The 17,332-nt window shown below is 52.9% G+C and overlaps 7 protein-coding genes across 7 annotated transcripts; 2 read left to right on the top strand and 5 right to left on the bottom strand.

The window, feature by feature from the left end:
* Window positions 1–2,909: 2,909 nt before the first annotated feature.
* Window positions 2,910–4,028, bottom strand: SPSK_01811 (smad nuclear-interacting protein 1; the record flags this gene model as incomplete). The annotated part of the gene is made up of 1 exon (XM_016728713.1): window positions 2,910–4,028. The coding sequence occupies one exon, from the start codon at window positions 4,026–4,028 to the stop codon at window positions 2,910–2,912; it is 1,119 nt and encodes a 372-aa protein (XP_016590096.1).
* Window positions 4,029–4,785: 757 nt separating this feature from the next.
* On the bottom strand, window positions 4,786–6,963 carry SPSK_01522 (uncharacterized protein; the record flags this gene model as incomplete). Its single annotated transcript, XM_016728433.1, has 3 exons — window positions 4,786–4,992; window positions 5,068–6,351; window positions 6,418–6,963. 3 exons carry the CDS (start codon window positions 6,961–6,963, stop codon window positions 4,786–4,788), a joined length of 2,037 nt encoding a protein of 678 aa, XP_016590095.1.
* Window positions 6,964–7,552: 589 nt separating this feature from the next.
* Window positions 7,553–8,773, top strand: SPSK_01782 (pre-rRNA-processing protein TSR3; the record flags this gene model as incomplete). The annotated part of the gene is made up of 1 exon (XM_016728685.1): window positions 7,553–8,773. The coding sequence occupies one exon, from the start codon at window positions 7,553–7,555 to the stop codon at window positions 8,771–8,773; it is 1,221 nt and encodes a 406-aa protein (XP_016590094.1).
* Window positions 8,774–9,064: 291 nt separating this feature from the next.
* SPSK_01418 (translation initiation factor IF-2) lies at window positions 9,065–12,201 on the bottom strand (the record flags this gene model as incomplete). Its single annotated transcript, XM_016728332.1, has 3 exons — window positions 9,065–9,216; window positions 9,295–12,037; window positions 12,094–12,201. 3 exons carry the CDS (start codon window positions 12,199–12,201, stop codon window positions 9,065–9,067), a joined length of 3,003 nt encoding a protein of 1,000 aa, XP_016590093.1.
* Window positions 12,202–12,486: 285 nt separating this feature from the next.
* SPSK_10413 (uncharacterized protein) lies at window positions 12,487–13,608 on the top strand (the record flags this gene model as incomplete). The annotated part of the gene is made up of 1 exon (XM_016736836.1): window positions 12,487–13,608. The coding sequence occupies one exon, from the start codon at window positions 12,487–12,489 to the stop codon at window positions 13,606–13,608; it is 1,122 nt and encodes a 373-aa protein (XP_016590092.1).
* Window positions 13,609–14,001: 393 nt separating this feature from the next.
* Window positions 14,002–14,927, bottom strand: SPSK_01877 (uncharacterized protein; the record flags this gene model as incomplete). The annotated part of the gene is made up of 3 exons (XM_016728776.1): window positions 14,002–14,115; window positions 14,180–14,790; window positions 14,855–14,927. The coding sequence occupies 3 exons, from the start codon at window positions 14,925–14,927 to the stop codon at window positions 14,002–14,004; spliced, it is 798 nt and encodes a 265-aa protein (XP_016590091.1).
* Window positions 14,928–15,997: 1,070 nt separating this feature from the next.
* On the bottom strand, window positions 15,998–17,080 carry SPSK_01821 (uncharacterized protein; the record flags this gene model as incomplete). Its single annotated transcript, XM_016728721.1, has 1 exon — window positions 15,998–17,080. The coding sequence occupies one exon, from the start codon at window positions 17,078–17,080 to the stop codon at window positions 15,998–16,000; it is 1,083 nt and encodes a 360-aa protein (XP_016590090.1).
* Between the last annotated feature and the right edge of the window lie 252 nt (window positions 17,081–17,332).

Below are 17,332 nucleotides of genomic sequence, written 5' to 3'. Positions count from 1 at the left end.
AAAGAGGGCGAACAGAGAGAAAGAGAAGCGAGAGAAGGGTAAGTTAGGGAAGTGGGTTTAGGGGACCGTCGAAGCAAAGGAACACGGGGCCAAAACAAAGAGGCGGCGAAACACGACGAAAGGCGACAAGATGGCGAACTGTGCTGGTACTGAGGTGTGTAAAAGGGGGTGCGTGGCGCAAGGCTGCGATCCGAGGCAAGCCACTGGTTGGGACTGCCTTAAAGAGGCGCGTCTACAGAATGACGACTAGTTGTTGAAATGCGCCCGCCCAACGAGCTTCCCGTATCCAAGAAACCAGACGGCGAGAAGGGAGAGGCGGCGTTGAAACGTCGCGGTGGAAGCTTATGCGGCCAGCCTTGGGCGTTTACCCGCATGTGCCTTCTTGCTGTGTCTCGATGGCGATGGTTTTGGTGGCGGCCTGTAGGGTTCTTGGACTAGCGAGTAGTGAGCGGCCAGAAAAGATGAGAGGTAGTTGGAGATGTCGCTGTTTATGCGACAACAAATGAGAGGCTCAGATGACTTTTGTTGTCTGTCGATTCAGGTCGTCTGACAGGAGAGGAAAAGCGGGTCAGTGGCCGTTCCGTATTGACTTTCTGATCTTGGTCGTAGAGATGGCAGGAGCGGAGGGCTTAAGGATAAGATACAAGCAGTTGCATGTCTGTTGCATGTCATTTGTAGCTCTGTAGGGAACGGTAATTACGTTAGAACCAGCGGGCTTCCATCGTTACCGTTTACGGGTAACAGGACGCTCGGTTCTGGCTTGCAGACAACTCCAAAGAAAGGCGCTACGGACTGTATGCCGCCCTGTTGCTGAATCTGCTCCAAAAGGGTGTTTGCCCATTGAACCAAACACAGATCAACCCTAAACAAAACAAAAGCAAAAGAGGCCGACTTTAAATGGGTTCACTCGGCCGTAAACAGCCTTGACTACTTCGTCGGGTCTCAATGTTGGAGCCTGACCATGACAACAGGTCACGGCTACGAGTACGGGATACGACGACCCAGGGTGGCCAGGTTGGTTGCGGAGAGCATGGGAAGGGGAGCGGTAAGGGAGGCCCTGGCCGGGCCAACTGTCTTGGTTTCATGGATGTATGCAGGCAGCTGAGCCTTCTGGTAAAGAGTGCGTGTGGCTGCACCTTTCCCAGCCTCCCTTACAATCTGGCTGCCGGACACCAGCCCCGGCAGTCACCCTCCATTTCATGCCGCTGGTTAACCCCGGAAGCTGGGGTTTAGGGGCGGGCGCCATGGCAGGCTAGGACCGGCTAGGCACAGACGGATCCTCTAACGGCTTTTCTTAAGCCCAGTCGGCACCAGTTGCCGGCGAACAAGCAAGCAATTTAAAAACAGACTCGGGTAGCACCGAAGATTCATACCAACAGGAACACCAGTAGGAAGGTTGAGCAGCGAACTATATGATCGGGACGCAAAGGCAGGCAAAAGGTGTCACCAACTGGACAGCCTTGTTAATTGGGGCAAGGCGGCGTCTGGGCAGTCAAGGAGCTGTGGGATGGCCTCAACTGGCAAATAGAACTGCAAAGCGAGTGTATCAGATTGCGCAGCGCCTATGGATACAAACGAACTTTTTGGGGCAATGATTCTCGCGCACAATCACTCCGCCTGCCCCTGCATATGCAGCTTTGATGCAAAGTAAATTCGCTCTCCGACTGTCACTGAGGACGATCCACATCGTTTGTTTAACTTTGTCGTTAACACCTGCGAGCTAGTCTGAATGCCGTCGTAAACATGTCGTGTATGGATGTACTTTTTATAACACTCATGGTAGCCTTTCTGACGGTTTAAAATTGCCTCGTGGTGACCTAGTTTCATCGCATCATAATCGACGCTTCCGAGGAATCCGGGCATGTGGCCAGATTAGTAAAGCCGCAGCCTCATCAACAAATGCACCAACTGGCCTGCAGCAGTACAGCATTTCACAAAAGCGACATGTTTCGCTTTTTGGGGCGGTGGGTTGTAGGTAATGGTACGCGAAATCTCAAAGAAAGCCGACGATTTGTTGGAGCCTCTGTGTTCGTCTGCTGTGTTGGAACGAATACTGGGATATTGGAGGCCCGGCATTGTACATAGCATTTACAGACGGATGTGGTTCGAATCGATGGGTAATTGCTATGTGACAATATCTCCTAGTACAGCTGGGGTCGAGAAAACAGCACCTGGTGTTTTATTTGGATACATATAAATATAGACAAATAAAAATAGGACGTGTTTAAGTTTTTTTTTTTTTTTTTTTTTTACAGATAACGAACATATTTGAATTTTAAAAATGCTAAAGAGTGAAAGAAGGCGCGGCTAGTCCATAAAGACAAACAAGAAGTCTATCGCCGGCGGAACGATGGCGAACGTAATTAGGGGACGAAAGGCTAACCTTCCATCTGAACCTACCGGGGTTCGCGATGATCTCGATACAATCCGTCTGCAGCCTGCGGAGATGCAAACGCGATTACGCCCCGTGAAAAGGAAGGAAACGAAGTGGTCGGGGCACACTAACTGCATGATGAGCTCATCCTGCTTAGTAAATATATGCGAGTCTATGCGAAGCATATCATAAGATGACCATCTAAGTATTTGGAGTGTTTTGGATCTCTGTGATAGCAAAGCCCAACCAGCGCCAACTTGTTCCCAAGGTCGTCCACTGCCCATTGACATCGCACCTATACCTCGACCGCAAGGCATCCAAAGCCTGCTGTTATTCTGCAAGTAGGGCGTCATGGCACCACACGCCTGGATGCCGCGCATGTTCTGCCACGAAGACATGTGCTCACCAGACATCCTCGTCGCATTTGCCGGATCTGTCTACCCGCACCACAGACCAAGCCATTCAGCGGCCTCTAGACATGCCCGCACAGGGATGGAAACGTACACAAACGTACGCCCCCTGGTTCCATACGGCGTCACGTCTTCGGCGCAAGCATCACAACATATTCGCGCGCACTGTGTCCGAATTGAACCATGTCCTTGTCCTGCAACTCGACATACCGCTGCGTAGCCACCTCTTCGTGGTTCAACCTAGTTCCGTTGGCACTGGCCAGGTCCAGGAGGTATGGTTTCACACGGCCAATACGGTCGCCAAACTCGTTCCGCTTCTCCACAAAGCGAAACTGCAGAACCGCGTGCTGCTTGCTAATGCTCGGGTGCGCCGCAAGCAGGTCCACCACCGCGGAATCGCGTCCCGCTAGCCAGCAACTGCGTGTGCCGAGGTCGATCGTGTCAACGATAGCATCATCCTTGAACACGAAAAGTTTCCACTGGTCGCGTGGCGAAGGTTTCCGCGCCTCAGGAGGCTCGTGGTATTTGAGGGTGATGACGGAGCCGTCATCCTGCGCCACTGCATTGGATGCGGCTGCCAACGTCCCCGTTGTGCCCCAGTTGGGTTGCTCCTTGGGAGGCTTGGGAATCTCGCCGCCTTCGGCCATAGCAAACGACGACGCCTGGTCAGGCAACGGCCCGCTCTGCTTGGCCGACTGGTTTGTCTTACGCTCCCTATTGGCCTCGCTGCCGCCGTTGTCTGCACTGTCATCAAAGTCATGCAGCTGCTGCCCCCACTGGTCGTCATCCTCATCCCGGCCATGCCTGCCGTGTCGCCCGTCGTGCGAGTGTCTCTTCTGTACCCGGTACTCTCTTTGCCCAGGGTCTGTCGGCTCGCGTTTCTGGTGGCTATGATTATGTGGCGAGTCGCGCCGCCTGTGTCGTTTCCGTCTACCAGGCGACCGTGATCTTGATCTTCGGCGGTCTCGTTCACTTCGATGTCGTCTGTGCTGGTCGATGCTATCACCTTGATTGTCTTCGTCGTTTCCCCGGGGCCTTCGGTCGCGCCTATCGACTTCGTCCCTCGCTCCGCCCTTTGTATCACCCCAATAACCAACCTCTTTGTCTAGCCGATGTGACTCTCCATACCTGCGCCTGCTTCTGCCATCACTGCGACTGTCTTTCGTACGATCTCGTCGCTCGTTGTCGCCGGGTATGTCCAAGTGCCTCGATGGTTCACCGTGCTCCGAGCCGTCGGATCCCATAGTGTGGTGGTTTTTGTTATCTTTTGGGAGGGGGGGCTTTTGATTGATAGGACCCGCAAGTAGATACCTGTACAAGGAGCGCTTTTTGTATGGTTCAGGGTATCGTTGGAGAGTAAAACTCCAAAGTAGTTCGCGACGCCTAAAATCAGCTACAGCATCAACGGCAGAGCTATAAAGTGGAACCCATCAAATCTTCCCGCCAGTTAGTGGTCAGCCGCTTACAGTGCGACGGTGAATTGTGAGTTTCCGTCCCCTTGTAAGCAAATCTCTCGTGGCGCCATTGGATAGTGCGCTAGTCTGTTATGCCACTGAACGTTGACGATGCAAAGGTTGGTGGTTCAAGCCCACCCGAAGAAAATGATGTCACATCTCTTCTCGTATGAACTATATAAGATTCGCCCTTATTTTCTCCTTTATTTAATTTTCGTATGTATTTACGTGTCTGCACAACTGTCCTTTTGGAATGGACCGCAATCCTCGTGGTATCTGTTTAAGAATTCACGACCAAGTAGGTACGTGTGGATCACATGCATTACGGCCCAAACCCTGCGAAGTTAGAGTGGACTGCAAAGAGCAAAAGAAGTAAAACAGCGACTGTCTACGAGTCTCTTATTTTAGCCATCAAACGGAAGCCAAATCATTGATCCAAAAATGAGAAAAAAAAAAATAAAGCAGACGCATTTTCCCATCTAATTCAACTTGCTTTCATGGAAGACCGCCGCTACATAATTGCTATCCCTTTCTATCATCTTCTAGCCTACGCGAGCTCAAACTCTTGCACCTCGCCCATGTCTGCTTTCGTCTCTTCGCCTAGCCGGTACGAGAGGCGCCACCGCAGCTTGATTGCACCAACCTTACGGCTTTTATCATTTGTATGCCCAACTTCCATCGACTGCACGACCCCACGTGCTTGCAGTGGGTCCAGTGTGCGGCCGGACTGCGGTTGTAGCTTCAGCTCGAAACCCTATATAAAAGTGTCAGAAAGCTGCTAAAAGCAGATATCGAAGTTATAGTCTCCAGGGTAGTAACAAGAGCTCACCTTTGTCACAGCAGTTTGAAAGTGAAGCTCAGTAACTGTCTGCTGTGTCGTGTTCGAGAATGCAAACGCAAAATGAATAGCGGCTGGCGATGCTGGAGCTCGTGTTGCGTAGAGGTCGATCTTAATAGGCCCGCTCCCAATAACTGCCCGGAACTCTTTGGGTTTCGAGGGCGCCGCCTCAGTAGGAAGTGCGGATGAGAAGGACCACTCGTCATCATCCGCCACAGCGGCGGGGACAGGTGAGGGTGCTGGAATGGGGCTAGCAGATACAGACGACCGGAACTTAGGAGAAGATAGGGCCGCAAAGGGATCGACCGAGGCTGACTTAGGAGGTGCAAACGCCGGAGATTGGTAATTAGGTTGCGGTGTGCTCGAGTTGGACGCTTCCAACGCCGCAGAAGTGAAGAGCGACGAGAAAGCGTCTGATGGTGCTGTAGTTGGTTGGGGCTCGGCTACCACAGTTGTGGCAGAGGGCAGCGGCGATGCAGAAGGCGACGGTGTACCTAGTGGACCGCGGGCACTACTATGATGCGTAACAGAAGAGAGCAAGGCAGGCCCGGGAACGTTGTTGTTTGCACCGAAACCAAGGGCAACGCCGCCTGGTACCGGCTGGCCATAACCCGTTGACGGCTCATTGAATGACAATCCAAGTAAATCGTTTTCGATGCCAGTTGATTTGGGTGCTCCAGGTGTAGATGCAGCCCCTGTGGCACCATTAGAAGGCTGTGCAGCACCTTCGGACACGGTGTCGCCGTCAAAGTCGATCAACGACAGCTCCTGTGTCGCTGACGCGGCCCCATGGACAGATGCGTGAGGCATGGGTGAGCCTTGTGCAATTTTGTGAGCACCTTCGACGTCGCCTTTTTTTAAGAGCTTGTAGCGTTCAACCGTGCGGTGTATGCTGTCGTTGATCTCAAGCAACCGGGCTACAGCCGCATGGTCATCCGATTCCTCCTCACACATCTTCTGGATCTTTGGCTGTGCACTTGACAAGGCCGACGCGAGCTCATCGAACACATCGCCATCTTTCATCGAGTCTTCACCAGGCTGGAAAGACGCAAGGCGCTCCTCCAAAAGACTCGCCTTCTGTTGAATCTTAGCCACTTCTTCGGCGGCTTTTGCACGGTAGTCGACTTTAGACCGCGTGTCGTAACCAGCCATGACCTTCATCAGGCGGTTCGCTTCCTGCAAGTCTTCGGGTGTTCCTCTACGAATCAGCTCCTGGAGTTTCGCCGATTGTGCCTCGCGCTCTTCGTCTTCCATCTCTTCGGCGGATTTAAGGTTCTATGACGATGAATTAGCAGTTGTCTCTGGCAAATCTGATAAGGTATTGGTCTGTCGCCGACATACGTCGCTAGGGTTTAGTACGGCAGCGTCCTCACGGCGGACCTCCGGGAATGTGTAGCCCTTATAGCTCAACAGCCTGTGCATATCCCTAATGAAGCCCAGGTCTTCCTTGTAGCGGCTGGTTTCGCATATTGTGCCTCGCCACTCCTCGATAGCGCCGAGGATCTTAAGCTGCACGCGCGTCGGTCGGGGAGGTGGGCGTTCGGGGAAACGTCGGACGAGTTCGTTCAGAAATTCCTTGGTGCTGATCTGGAGATGGAAGGGGTAGCCGCAGTTTTTAACGCAAATGTCCAAAAGGTTCAGCGCCAGCAACGCCACATTGGGGTTGCGGTGGTTGACGTAACCGACAATGGTCGTCGCGGCCTCGCGAGGCGCTGTGCCCTTCTTGGAGTTGATCAAGTCGGCGATTTCTAGGTTGAGCGCCAAATTGGGCTCATAGTTCTCCGGACTACAAGCACTCTGGATGAATCGCTGCAGTTGCGACGGCGCCGGAAACGCAACATCGCTCCACCGGTCGCGCGCCGCGTAGCGAGCAGAGGACGCCTCCATGGTACACAAGAAACCGATACTCGTACTAACACGTGCTTTTGGTCCTTTTGGTCTCTCGGTCAATGGCAATAGTGATGCACCCAGATCCGTCAGTCTCGAAGGCCCTCCCCCTTTTGTTGTCTGCCTGACGTGCCTTATATCCCGAATGTGTGCGGCCTGGAACGTCGAGCTGTCTTCTAAAATGCAGCAGTAGCTAGCTTCCGGTGGATGAATTTGTATATAATAGCATCGAGTGTTGAGGCTGTAGTCGTTGTCGATGTGGTGCCACCTGGTTGCGGATAGGCACCTCGGGAAAGGTGAGGGGAGCTTGACTGAGGTTCCAGCCGACCTCTTCCTGTTAGGTAGGTGACTCGTAGTTACTTATGAGGCGAGCTGGCCAGTGAGAGACCATGTAGAAATGAAATTTTGCACTGTCCATATACACTGTACAGCCCGTGTGATGAGACAACCCCCCACTAAATCCCAGCTAAATGATAGACGACAAAAATATGTTAGTAGCTTTACAGATGCGTTCGTACTGCTTCTTCTTGAAGCTGTACCCTGTATGAGACGACCCAAAACAAAGCCGAATAAATCACCAACGTATATGATGGTGCGACATAAAAAAGATTATCACGGCAAAGGCAAAAAGCCTCTCGGCCTACCGCGGGCCCGGCCCCAAGGGGCCGGGGGCGGTGGAGAAGACAGCAGTGGCTCATCTCGCCGGCCTGCTTTCAAAGCTGCGTGCTGGGATCTCGGCCACTGTGACCCCAAGCGCTGTTCCGGAAAGAAGCTGATGAAGCTTGGCCTCATGCGAGAGCTGCACCTGGGCCAGCGTTATGCAGGCGTTGTGATCACGCCTAACGGTCGCAGCGTTGTCAGCCCGGCAGACAAGGAGCTCATGGCTCAGTTCGGTGCTGCTGTCGTTGAGTGCTCGTGGGCACGCACCAAGGAGGTGCAGTGGAACAAAGTCGGTGGAAAGTGTGAACGACTCCTGCCGTACCTAGTGGCAGCGAACTCAGTCAACTATGGCAAGCCGTGGCGGCTCAATTGCGTCGAGGCACTTGCGGCCGCGTTCTACATTTGCGGACAGCCAGAATGGGCGGAGGGTGTGTTGGCGCCGTTCCCCTATGGCGAGGAGTTTCTCAACATCAACAGAACCCTTCTGGACAAGTACGCGGCCTGTGCGGATGCTCCAGCGGTTAAAGAGGCTGAAGCCGACTGGATCGAGCAGCTCGAGCGCGAGTATAGCGAAAGCCGACAAGAGACTGATATGTGGAAAGGAGGCAACGTAAACCTCAGAAGCATAAGCAGAGTCAGTGGGGGGAGTCAAGACGAGGACGATAGTGACGAGGGTGGAAGCGAAGGAGGCAGCGATAGGGAAGAGGGTGAAGCAGTGGCTGACAAGGATGACGACAAAGACCCATTCGGCATATCCGGCGAAAGCGATGACGACGCGGAAATGGAAGAGATTCGCCGAAAAGTTCTAGCATCTAAGCCGTTTGCCATTCCAACCGAGAAGACTGTAAAACAGTTGACGAAGCCTGCAGAGGCGCCACTGCGGCCAGGACAGCTCCGGCCAGATTCCGATGCAGAGCCAGATTCCGACAATGATCAGCAATACGACTCATCTGAGATAGAGGATAATGGCGCCGGAAGCGATTTCGGCAGCGGCAATGCTGCCGACGACTCGGAGCTGGATCAAATTATTATGGCCACGCCTGTAACGGATCACACGGGCTTAGCAAAGCTCAAGAAGGAAAAGGCGAGAGCGGCCATATCGACAAGGACGTTTACTTCAAACTACGTACCCGCAAGTAGGAGGGGTTGATGTTAGATTTAAGAAATGCCTGCCATGCTTCATGCGGCTCAAACAAAAGCGCATTGAAACGAAATCTGCACAATTGAAGTGTAATGGGCGAGGAAGTGGTTAATCTATACATACGCACCAATGCACCAGGGGGTCATCCGAATCCTTCTCTGTACAAATCTGCAGCCGCCCAATGCAACCTCTCGCGATGGTCCTTTTTAGTTTATAAATGCCTCGGTGCGCCAAATATCCCAAATACAATAGAAAAAAAGTACTGTTACAACTAAATGGGACTGTCAAGGGGCTTTCCACCTATAGCCGCCTCTTCTCACGGATTTCTTCGTAGGCTTGGATCTTGTCGCCAACCTCGATGTCTTCCCATTCTTCAAACGACATGCCGCATTCAGTACCCTTGCGCATCTCACTTACTTCTTTCTTGCCATGCTTGAGAGTCTCCAATTTACCTATTAAAAATGTTAGCGATATGATTCGGGGAGTGGGTGACCAGGAATGACAAACGTCGGTTCAAACCGAGTGCTCACCTTGGAAAATCAACTTGTTGTTCCGGAACAGCCTATATAAGCCGGTACGGGTTACTTGGCCGTTGCGCACTCGGCATCCGGCAATGTTCTTGAACACACGGCCGCGCAGGTTGATCGGGAACACCTGTAAAACCTCGGCTTCACCCAGGACCTTACTCGTGATAATCGGCGGCAGCAGCTCTGAAAGTCTGTCCTTGATCTCGTCAACCAAGTGGTAAATGACAGTGTAATCCAGAACCGCAACGCCGGCATCCTTGGCCATCTTCTTGATTGTGCCATGTAGCGTCGAGTTGAAGTTGACCACGATGCTGTTCGTTACGGCAGCGTGCTCAATATCAGATTCCGTAACCTGACCAGGCGCTGAGCGCAGCACCACTGGCCTGACCTCATTGTTACCAATCTCCATAATGGCCGCACATACCGCTTCAACAGAGCCCATAACGTCACCCCTGACAATGAAGTTTAATGTCTTTAGGCCATTGCCTTCTTCTGCATCCCTCGTTGCGCTATCACCTGCAACAGCGGCATTTGGCTTTCGCCTGGAATTTTCGGTCATGGCAGCGACAGCCGCCGCTTCGGCCAACGCTGTCCTTTCTTTGTCTCTTTGCTCCTGTGCCTCTGCTTCAGAGACCGCCATTTCGCGTTCTTTGGCATCAAGGCGGTAGTTAATCGCTTCTTTGACGCGTCCTTCTGTCGGAGCTTGAAGAACTTCGTCGCCGGCATCAGGAAGGGTTCTCCAGCCCAGGATCTCGATTGGGGTTCCTGGGTGAGCCTCTTCGACCTCCACACCGGCTTCGTTTCGCATCAAGCGAATCTTGGCCCATGAGGTCCCGGCAGCAATGAAGTCACCCTTGTGTAAGGTGCCACTCTTCACCAGGACAGATGCTGACCGCCCAATGCTCTTCACGCTCGACTCGAGCACCCAGCCCTCGGCCATCGCGTTGGGATCCGCCCGTACATCCAAAATCTCGGAGAGAGTGAGGATATTTTCTTCGAGTACATCCATGCCAAGACCGGTTTTCCCGCTCACGCATGCAACTTGCACATCGCCACCAAAATCTTCGATGTCGATGCCGTGACGTGCAAGGTCGGCCTTGACCTGGTCAACACGGGCCTCGTCTTTGTCAACCTTGTTGATGGCCACAATGATTGGTACGTTAGCGGCTCGTGCATGTTTCAGTGCCTCCAGCGTTTGCGGTTTGACACCGTCATCCGCAGCCACGACCAGAATCACGATGTCAGTAACACTGGCACCACGCTGACGCATGGTCAGGAATGCCGCATGGCCCGGCGTATCCAGGAATGTGATTAGCTTCCCATTATTGAGCGCGACGGAGAAGGCTCCAATGTGTTGTGTGATTCCACCGTGTTCCTGAGCAGCCACAGACGAACTGCGTAGCCAGTCCAACATCGTCGTCTTGCCGTGGTCGACGTGGCCCATGATCGTCACGATAGGCGGTCGTGATGGTAGCGTTGAAGGATCTTCAGGTGGTGGGCTGCGCTTAAGGTCGATCGTCGCGCCAGTGTCCACCGTCGGTTCGTAGCCATATTCCTGCGCGACAAGCGCGGCCGTCTCACCTGTCATGACGCTTTCGAGAGTTATGTCCTCGAAGCCAAGTTCGCCGAGTTGTTGCATAAATATTTGTGGCTTTACGCGAAGAGCCTGTCCCAGGTCTGAGACACTGATAAACTGTGGTAATAGGATTGGTGTCGGCCCCGACGCCGCTTTTTCACGCTGACGCTTTTTCTCCGCTTTGCGCTCGCGCCGGTCTTCGGCAACCCTGTCGAAATCTTCGAAATCGTCTTCCCCGTCCGTCACAAATCCCCTGTCTTGGGAGCGTCCTCTACCCTTTGATTTCGATGACACGGGCTTTTCTTTGCGATGCTTCGTACGAAGTCCGCGGCCACCATGAGACCCAAATTCCGGGGCCATGATTGTCGGAACATTTGTATCAAAGTCGGGACCAAATGCGTTACTTTGCTCTCCAATCCACTGGGAAACCTGCCCCTTGCTACTGGCGACACCTTCGCTCCTAGTCCGGTTGCCCCGCCCAGTGTGCGCCCCAATGTTTCGCGGAGATCGAGGCGCCTGATCCAACCGGCCTGCTGTATTTTTTTGTTGCCGTCCATCTCGCTCTGCGGAGCCCTTTCCGACGCGTGACTCCAACTGCGACCAGAATTGATCCGTACTTTGCGGGTTCCCATTTGTGGCGTTTGAGCCCGGTTCCGGACTTCGCCGGATTGGCTCAGGTCGCAACGAGGTCTGTATTTCGCCAGGCAGGTATCTAGAGGCCGGCTTGATAGGTTGGCGCCGAAACGTTGGTACTAGATGGCCGTCTCCCTGGGATTGTTGACCGCCTGGGCGCCGGAAAGACGGCCTCTGAGCCAACTTCCCCCACGCATTTCCTTGGCCGGAATCCAATTCTCCGTTAGAGGGGCTAGATGGGCCACTTAAACCTGGTGACGGGGGTGGTCTCGGAGGTTGGTTAGGAGTTTGCGCAAATAGACTCGGCCTTCGATCCTTTGGCAACTCTCTGCTGAAAGGGCTTATGCGGCCTGTGGTGGCTGCTTCACGTTGAGGCGGGCCATACCTGCGCTTCGGATAAGATGGGGTATTGACGGACGCCTGGGACCAATCTCGTTCATACCATCTCCGTTGCGATGTATGGAGACAGCTTGTTGATGCTGCCGGCTGATGCAGTCGAATGAGAAGTTGGATTGACGGACACGACTGTCGGGGCCCCTGGAATGTCAGAATTACAATCCGGGGGAAAGAAACATAAACTCTATAGAACTTACATGGTGTAGGTTCCCGCGTATCATGGCAAAGGTTAGGCGGTCGAAACGCTTTAATGTTCCTTGCAGAGCTTCTGTCGTAAAATCAGAAATTTTGGCCGTTGAGAACATTTTGCGCATAATATGCTATTAACGGGTAATTGGGCGATTAGAAAGCGCGATTACACGTCACGCCAATACCATTTAGCTTTGCTTCTTGTACCTGTCTCGTGCTCCTAGGCCCACATATAACAGAATAAGGCTCCCCTTGGTGCCTTTTTTACATCCCATCTCTCCATGGGCTCCTTACCATCTATGCTCTTTACTCTCGATTGCTTGAGCCACGGCAACCTCGATACTCCTATCGTCGACTTCCAAAGTCCTTCCCCTCACCCTTTGAATAACCATATCCTATCAATGGCTACAAAAAGGGCCGGCAAGGCGTCTGGTGCCCGCAAATCAGACACCATCTCCAACAACGAACCACCTGTGCCCTTCAAGAAGGCCCCTGACAGCTTGGAGCCATTCTTCGACCAACTCTCCGCCCGCCATGTCTATATCGCACACATTGATAGCAAACCTGCGTCCTTTAAGCGAAAGATATTCAGTGTCCCGGTTCTCATGAACATTGGCGTTGTGCTACTGTTTGCTCTACGGGTTTGGTACATTGGCCCATATTACTACCTGCTGCTCCAATCCGCTCTTGGTACCGCCAATGCCACGACTTATTTAGCCAAGGACCTGTCCTGGAATCAGTTAATCTCTGTGATATTCCGCCGTGGCTTTACTTTTATGCTAGACCTTACCCTGTGTGTCTTTGTCTGGCCATGGCCCATTGAGTTCTGTTTCGGTACCACACATGGCAACCCTGTTGGTTGGCGTATGCAGGTCGGCTTCCGCGACAAGGAGATCTACGTTCGCCGCAGCCGGTCGTGGTATTCATCGACAAAGAATAGCACCATATCGGACGATGCGGCCGGCAGCAACAGTGGCGCCACGACGAAAATGGATCTGGTCAACGATGAGAATGCTCGTCGCCTGCTTGTTGCACACATCAGCCAAGCGACATCGCCACTGTTGACCCAGCAAAAGACGGGCTACCTCACCATGGACGGCAATTGGGACCTGGATTGGAACTTGATGGTGCTGGCGACGCACCTGGTGGACAAAAAGGAACTCGCGCTCGAGGCGTTTACATCACTGACACTTCTTCACCATGACGACTATGGCTGGCTGACTGTAGACTTGCGGTCGCTAGGTGGCGGTGTTGGCTCTAGTGCCTCCTCGGGTGACGATGACATTCGCCGCAGACAAGTGTTTGCTTTTCGTGATGCGCTCGCTGCGATTGGGAAGGAGGACTTATTTTTCCGTTGGATTGAAATTATTCAGTTCGAGGCTACGCGGCCTGGAGGTCTTGGCGATGCAGAACGGCAAGCAATAGTTGCTAAAGAGGTGCGGGATGTGTTCCAAGAAAATGGCGTAGACTTTGACCAGCTCTGGGCTGATTCAGTAGGTACAGAAGGACTTCACGGAATGTAAGGATATATCTTGACAGACGTCGCCGCAGTATCTTTGACTTGAGAGTAGTCGAGGGACAGGTAGACAGGCAAATTAGGCCAAAAGCACTGGCTAGTGCGATGTACATGAAATGTTGTGGCTTAGATTAGAGAGGTTTTAGCATTTCGGTATACTGGTGCATGGGGTAGATCGTGTCACGTAAACCGTGAGGCAGATTTTAATATATAATATAGGGCATTAGAATAGTTGGGGTTCTTTTGCTTTACACACCCCATCCTCATCCGAGTACCGTAGGCTGACATGTAATCGCTATAATGCATTTGGTCTCTACGTATTGGAGGCCTGAGTTTGAGCACTACGATGTGCTAATGAGGTCTCTATTATTTAGATCTTTGCCTTATTTTGGACCATCACTTATTTCTTTGCCTTTTTGGGCTTACCCAGCGCAGCCTCTCGCTTCTTCGCCTCGCGCGCCTCGGTCTCTTCTCTGCGAGCTTTTTCTAATGCTTCCCGCTCCTCCTTCTCAGCCTGGGCGAAGTGACGTATTAGTTATAAGAGACTTCGTATTAGGACCACGAGACGTCCAACTTACCTGTTTCCGCGCCGCCTCGGCCTCACGCTTCTCTCGAATGATTTTCAAGCGCGCCAGGTCGGCTTTGGCCTCGTCCGTCTTTCCCTGCTCGTGCAGTTTTCGGTAACGCTCCTTGGCCTGCTGGGCCTCGAGAGACTCACGCTCCCGACGAGATTGGGGCGCCGCAGTACCGCCTAGGCTTAGATCCTTGACTCCCTCGCCAGCTTCGTCGACATCGCGGTTCCCAGAGGCTGAAGCCACTTTCGTCTGGCTTCGTGCAGCCCGCGAGTGGTTCGGGTTGGCAGGAAGGTCTTCGTCGTCACTCTCGTCTTCGCTGGATGGTAGATCGCCCACTTGGACGGCCTGGCCCTTGGCACGAGCGATCGCTGCCTCCTTACGGGCCTTCTTCTCCTTCTTGCGATCCTCGCGGGATGCTGCGGATGCCGCTAAGGCAGCACTCGAAGAAGGGGCAGCATCATCAGAGTCTTCCTCCTCCTCGGAATCCTCCTCTGAGTCGTCGTCCTCCGAGTCGTCACTCCCGTTTTGTTTTGGTACGCCATCCTCGCTCCACATGCTAATTTCATTGCCATCGGCATCGAGAGGCCGCAGGTTACGAGAGAAGTGCTTTCCACCTGTGAGATCCCATCGTCAGCCAAAGAAACCTCGAGCATGGGGTTCTTCCTGTGGAGGACTTACCGCCGCGTGTGAACTTCCGGAACTTGCCACCACGGCCACGCGAGTTCGCACCGGGCGCTTGACCACCGGCCATATTCGAAAGTTAATTGATAAGAGGGGAGAAATGGAATGTATCGGGCGGCCCAGGTTGTAACTGTCAGTTCTGCTAGAGAATAGGCAAGTGCGATATAACTGCGTTGAAACGTCGAGGAGTGCCGGACGGTTATTTGCGTAAAGAGGAAATTGTAGAGCAGCAGAAACAAGCCGTCGTGTGACCACGAAATGCTTCAAAGTAGGGCCGTAGAATGTGAAATGCCAGAGGATGATGAGGGGCAACCATTGGAGGTTCAATACGTGAAAGAGTCAACATCGAGGCACATGCGGTTGCATAAAAATGAGGGGTAGTTTTTGGCCCTCTAGTACTTTCTGCCCAACATTGCACACTGAACTCAGTACAAAGCCGCCCGGGATCTTCACTACTGAGCATTGTTCCTTATTCCAAGTGTAGGACAAAGCATGTCAAATTTCGCGGACGCTAATCCACTTAAAACAAGTAATTCGTATTAGTCACGTACATGACTCCCTTGCTAATGACACACCCGTACGTTGTATGGTGCACTGCTACGAGTATCAGATGTCAGAAGGGTGGCTTACGTGGCATATCATGTGATCTTTCACGTGATATACAATTCGGTGGCTGGGAGGATAAACCTAGGCGCCACAGCATACATTTTCGGCCATGTACGATTTACTAAATTCGACTTTTTAGACGATTATGCAATATAACGAGAGACCCGCTTTTTCTTGGCCGCCAAACTAAACTTTAAAATCGGATCCCACTGAAACTTTCTCCGTGGTTTCTTCTTTTTCTTTTTTTCTCCCTCAACATAAAACGAAAACATACTCCTTCATATTCACTCTGGCTTTAGCCGTCATTCTTCAGTGGCAGGCCTTGGAGGGGAAATTGGAGGACAGAGGAATTTCTTACGAGAATCGGCGCTTTAGTAACCCTTTTCGGGCCTTGATCTCTTTTTCTGTCCTGCAAAGGAAAGGAATGCGGCATCAAGCGATATATTTGCGTCATACAAGCTTACACGGGTACCGCACTTTCGTTGGCATAATGTGTACCCCGTATTAGGTCCGTGGAGTGCCTGAACGGAACCCCTACGCAAGAAAGTCGTCCAGCATGCTCCCGATGCTCCTCCCTCCCTTAGCCTTTTTTGCAGGTGGCTGCAACTGCTCCTGTATCTTGCGGCGTTGGCCATTCGACAGAACTGAATCCGTGGCTGTCTTTCTCCGCGTCTTGAAATCCGCTTGCGAAGGTTTGTCATCACGCGCCCGGATGAAACAAAACGCGTTGTCTCCTTGTCTAGAGATGGTGTCGTTCCTGGAGCCCTGGTCGCTTCCCAAGCTCAACAACGCGAAATGATCTTTAAGGGGCTCAGTTGCAGCTGCCGCTAGGAAGCCATCTTCAAACTGACGGCCATCGTAAGCCGTCTTAGCTACAAACGAATACAGGTGCGAACCCCAGTGTAGAGCTTCCACCGGTGTAGTGTGATCCTCGACCATGTTGAGTGTCAAAATATACGGATCCGGGCTCTTATGCGGTACCTCTGTCGCAATGCTGTACTGGGAGCTTTGCCTCGAGAGGGAAAGACCAGTCCAGCCGGACGCCGAAGCAGTCAGCAAGGCATCTGACCATGTGTCCGGCGTGGCCTGACGGTTGTTGTACTGGACGGACACAACTGTGAGCGCCAACAACGGAAATTTCACTGCATTCTGCAGGCACGCTGGAGTTAATATGTAACCACTGCATCCCCAAAGCCGGAGCACGCGCAGAGCCGGAAACGGATCTGGTCGCGTCAGACTCCAGCCCCTGACCAGTCGATCGCTGACCTGCTGCGGGTCGAGATAAGCGTCTGCACTCTGCCCATGCATCCCCTCATTAAGCCTTAGCTGGTCCCATGGAGCACGATCCGGTGCGCGTTCGATGATCTCAAGCACTCCTAGGTTTGGCAATTTAGCCAGCTTCATCAGCTCCGGAACGCCAAAATCAGCCCGGTCCGGAGTTACAATGCGTAGGTGGGCAATGAATTCGTAGGGTGGGGCACTGAGCGCGATAATATAAACATCGAGAGAGCTGCGCGGCTGCCGGTACTGCGTACAGTAGAGGTGGACACGCCTCGGTTCAGACAGGGGTTCGACACTGCTGGGCGAGGTATTCTTAGACTGGAGAGGCAGGAACATTCTCCATAGACGCAGAGACAAATCGCGGCTTGGAGCACACGGAGACGTCAGCAACGTGGACATACATATATCGACTGGCTGCGACCAAAGTTGCGGCTTCGGTTATTTCCTTACCTATTCGTCAAGGCCCTGCGAAGAGCTTTCTGCTGCCTTTCACCAAGGCTTGCTATGTGCTCCGAACCGAGTGCATCGTGGTTACTTGCGAGCGCAGCCAGTGCCATCGCACCTAGGCCTCTGGGTCCCGTGGCTGGT

The sequence above is a fragment of the Sporothrix schenckii genome (genome assembly GCF_000961545.1).
Source record: "Sporothrix schenckii 1099-18 chromosome Unknown Cont42, whole genome shotgun sequence".
Taxonomy (NCBI): domain Eukaryota; kingdom Fungi; phylum Ascomycota; class Sordariomycetes; order Ophiostomatales; family Ophiostomataceae; genus Sporothrix; species Sporothrix schenckii.
This window is presented reverse-complemented; position numbering and strand designations above follow the sequence as displayed.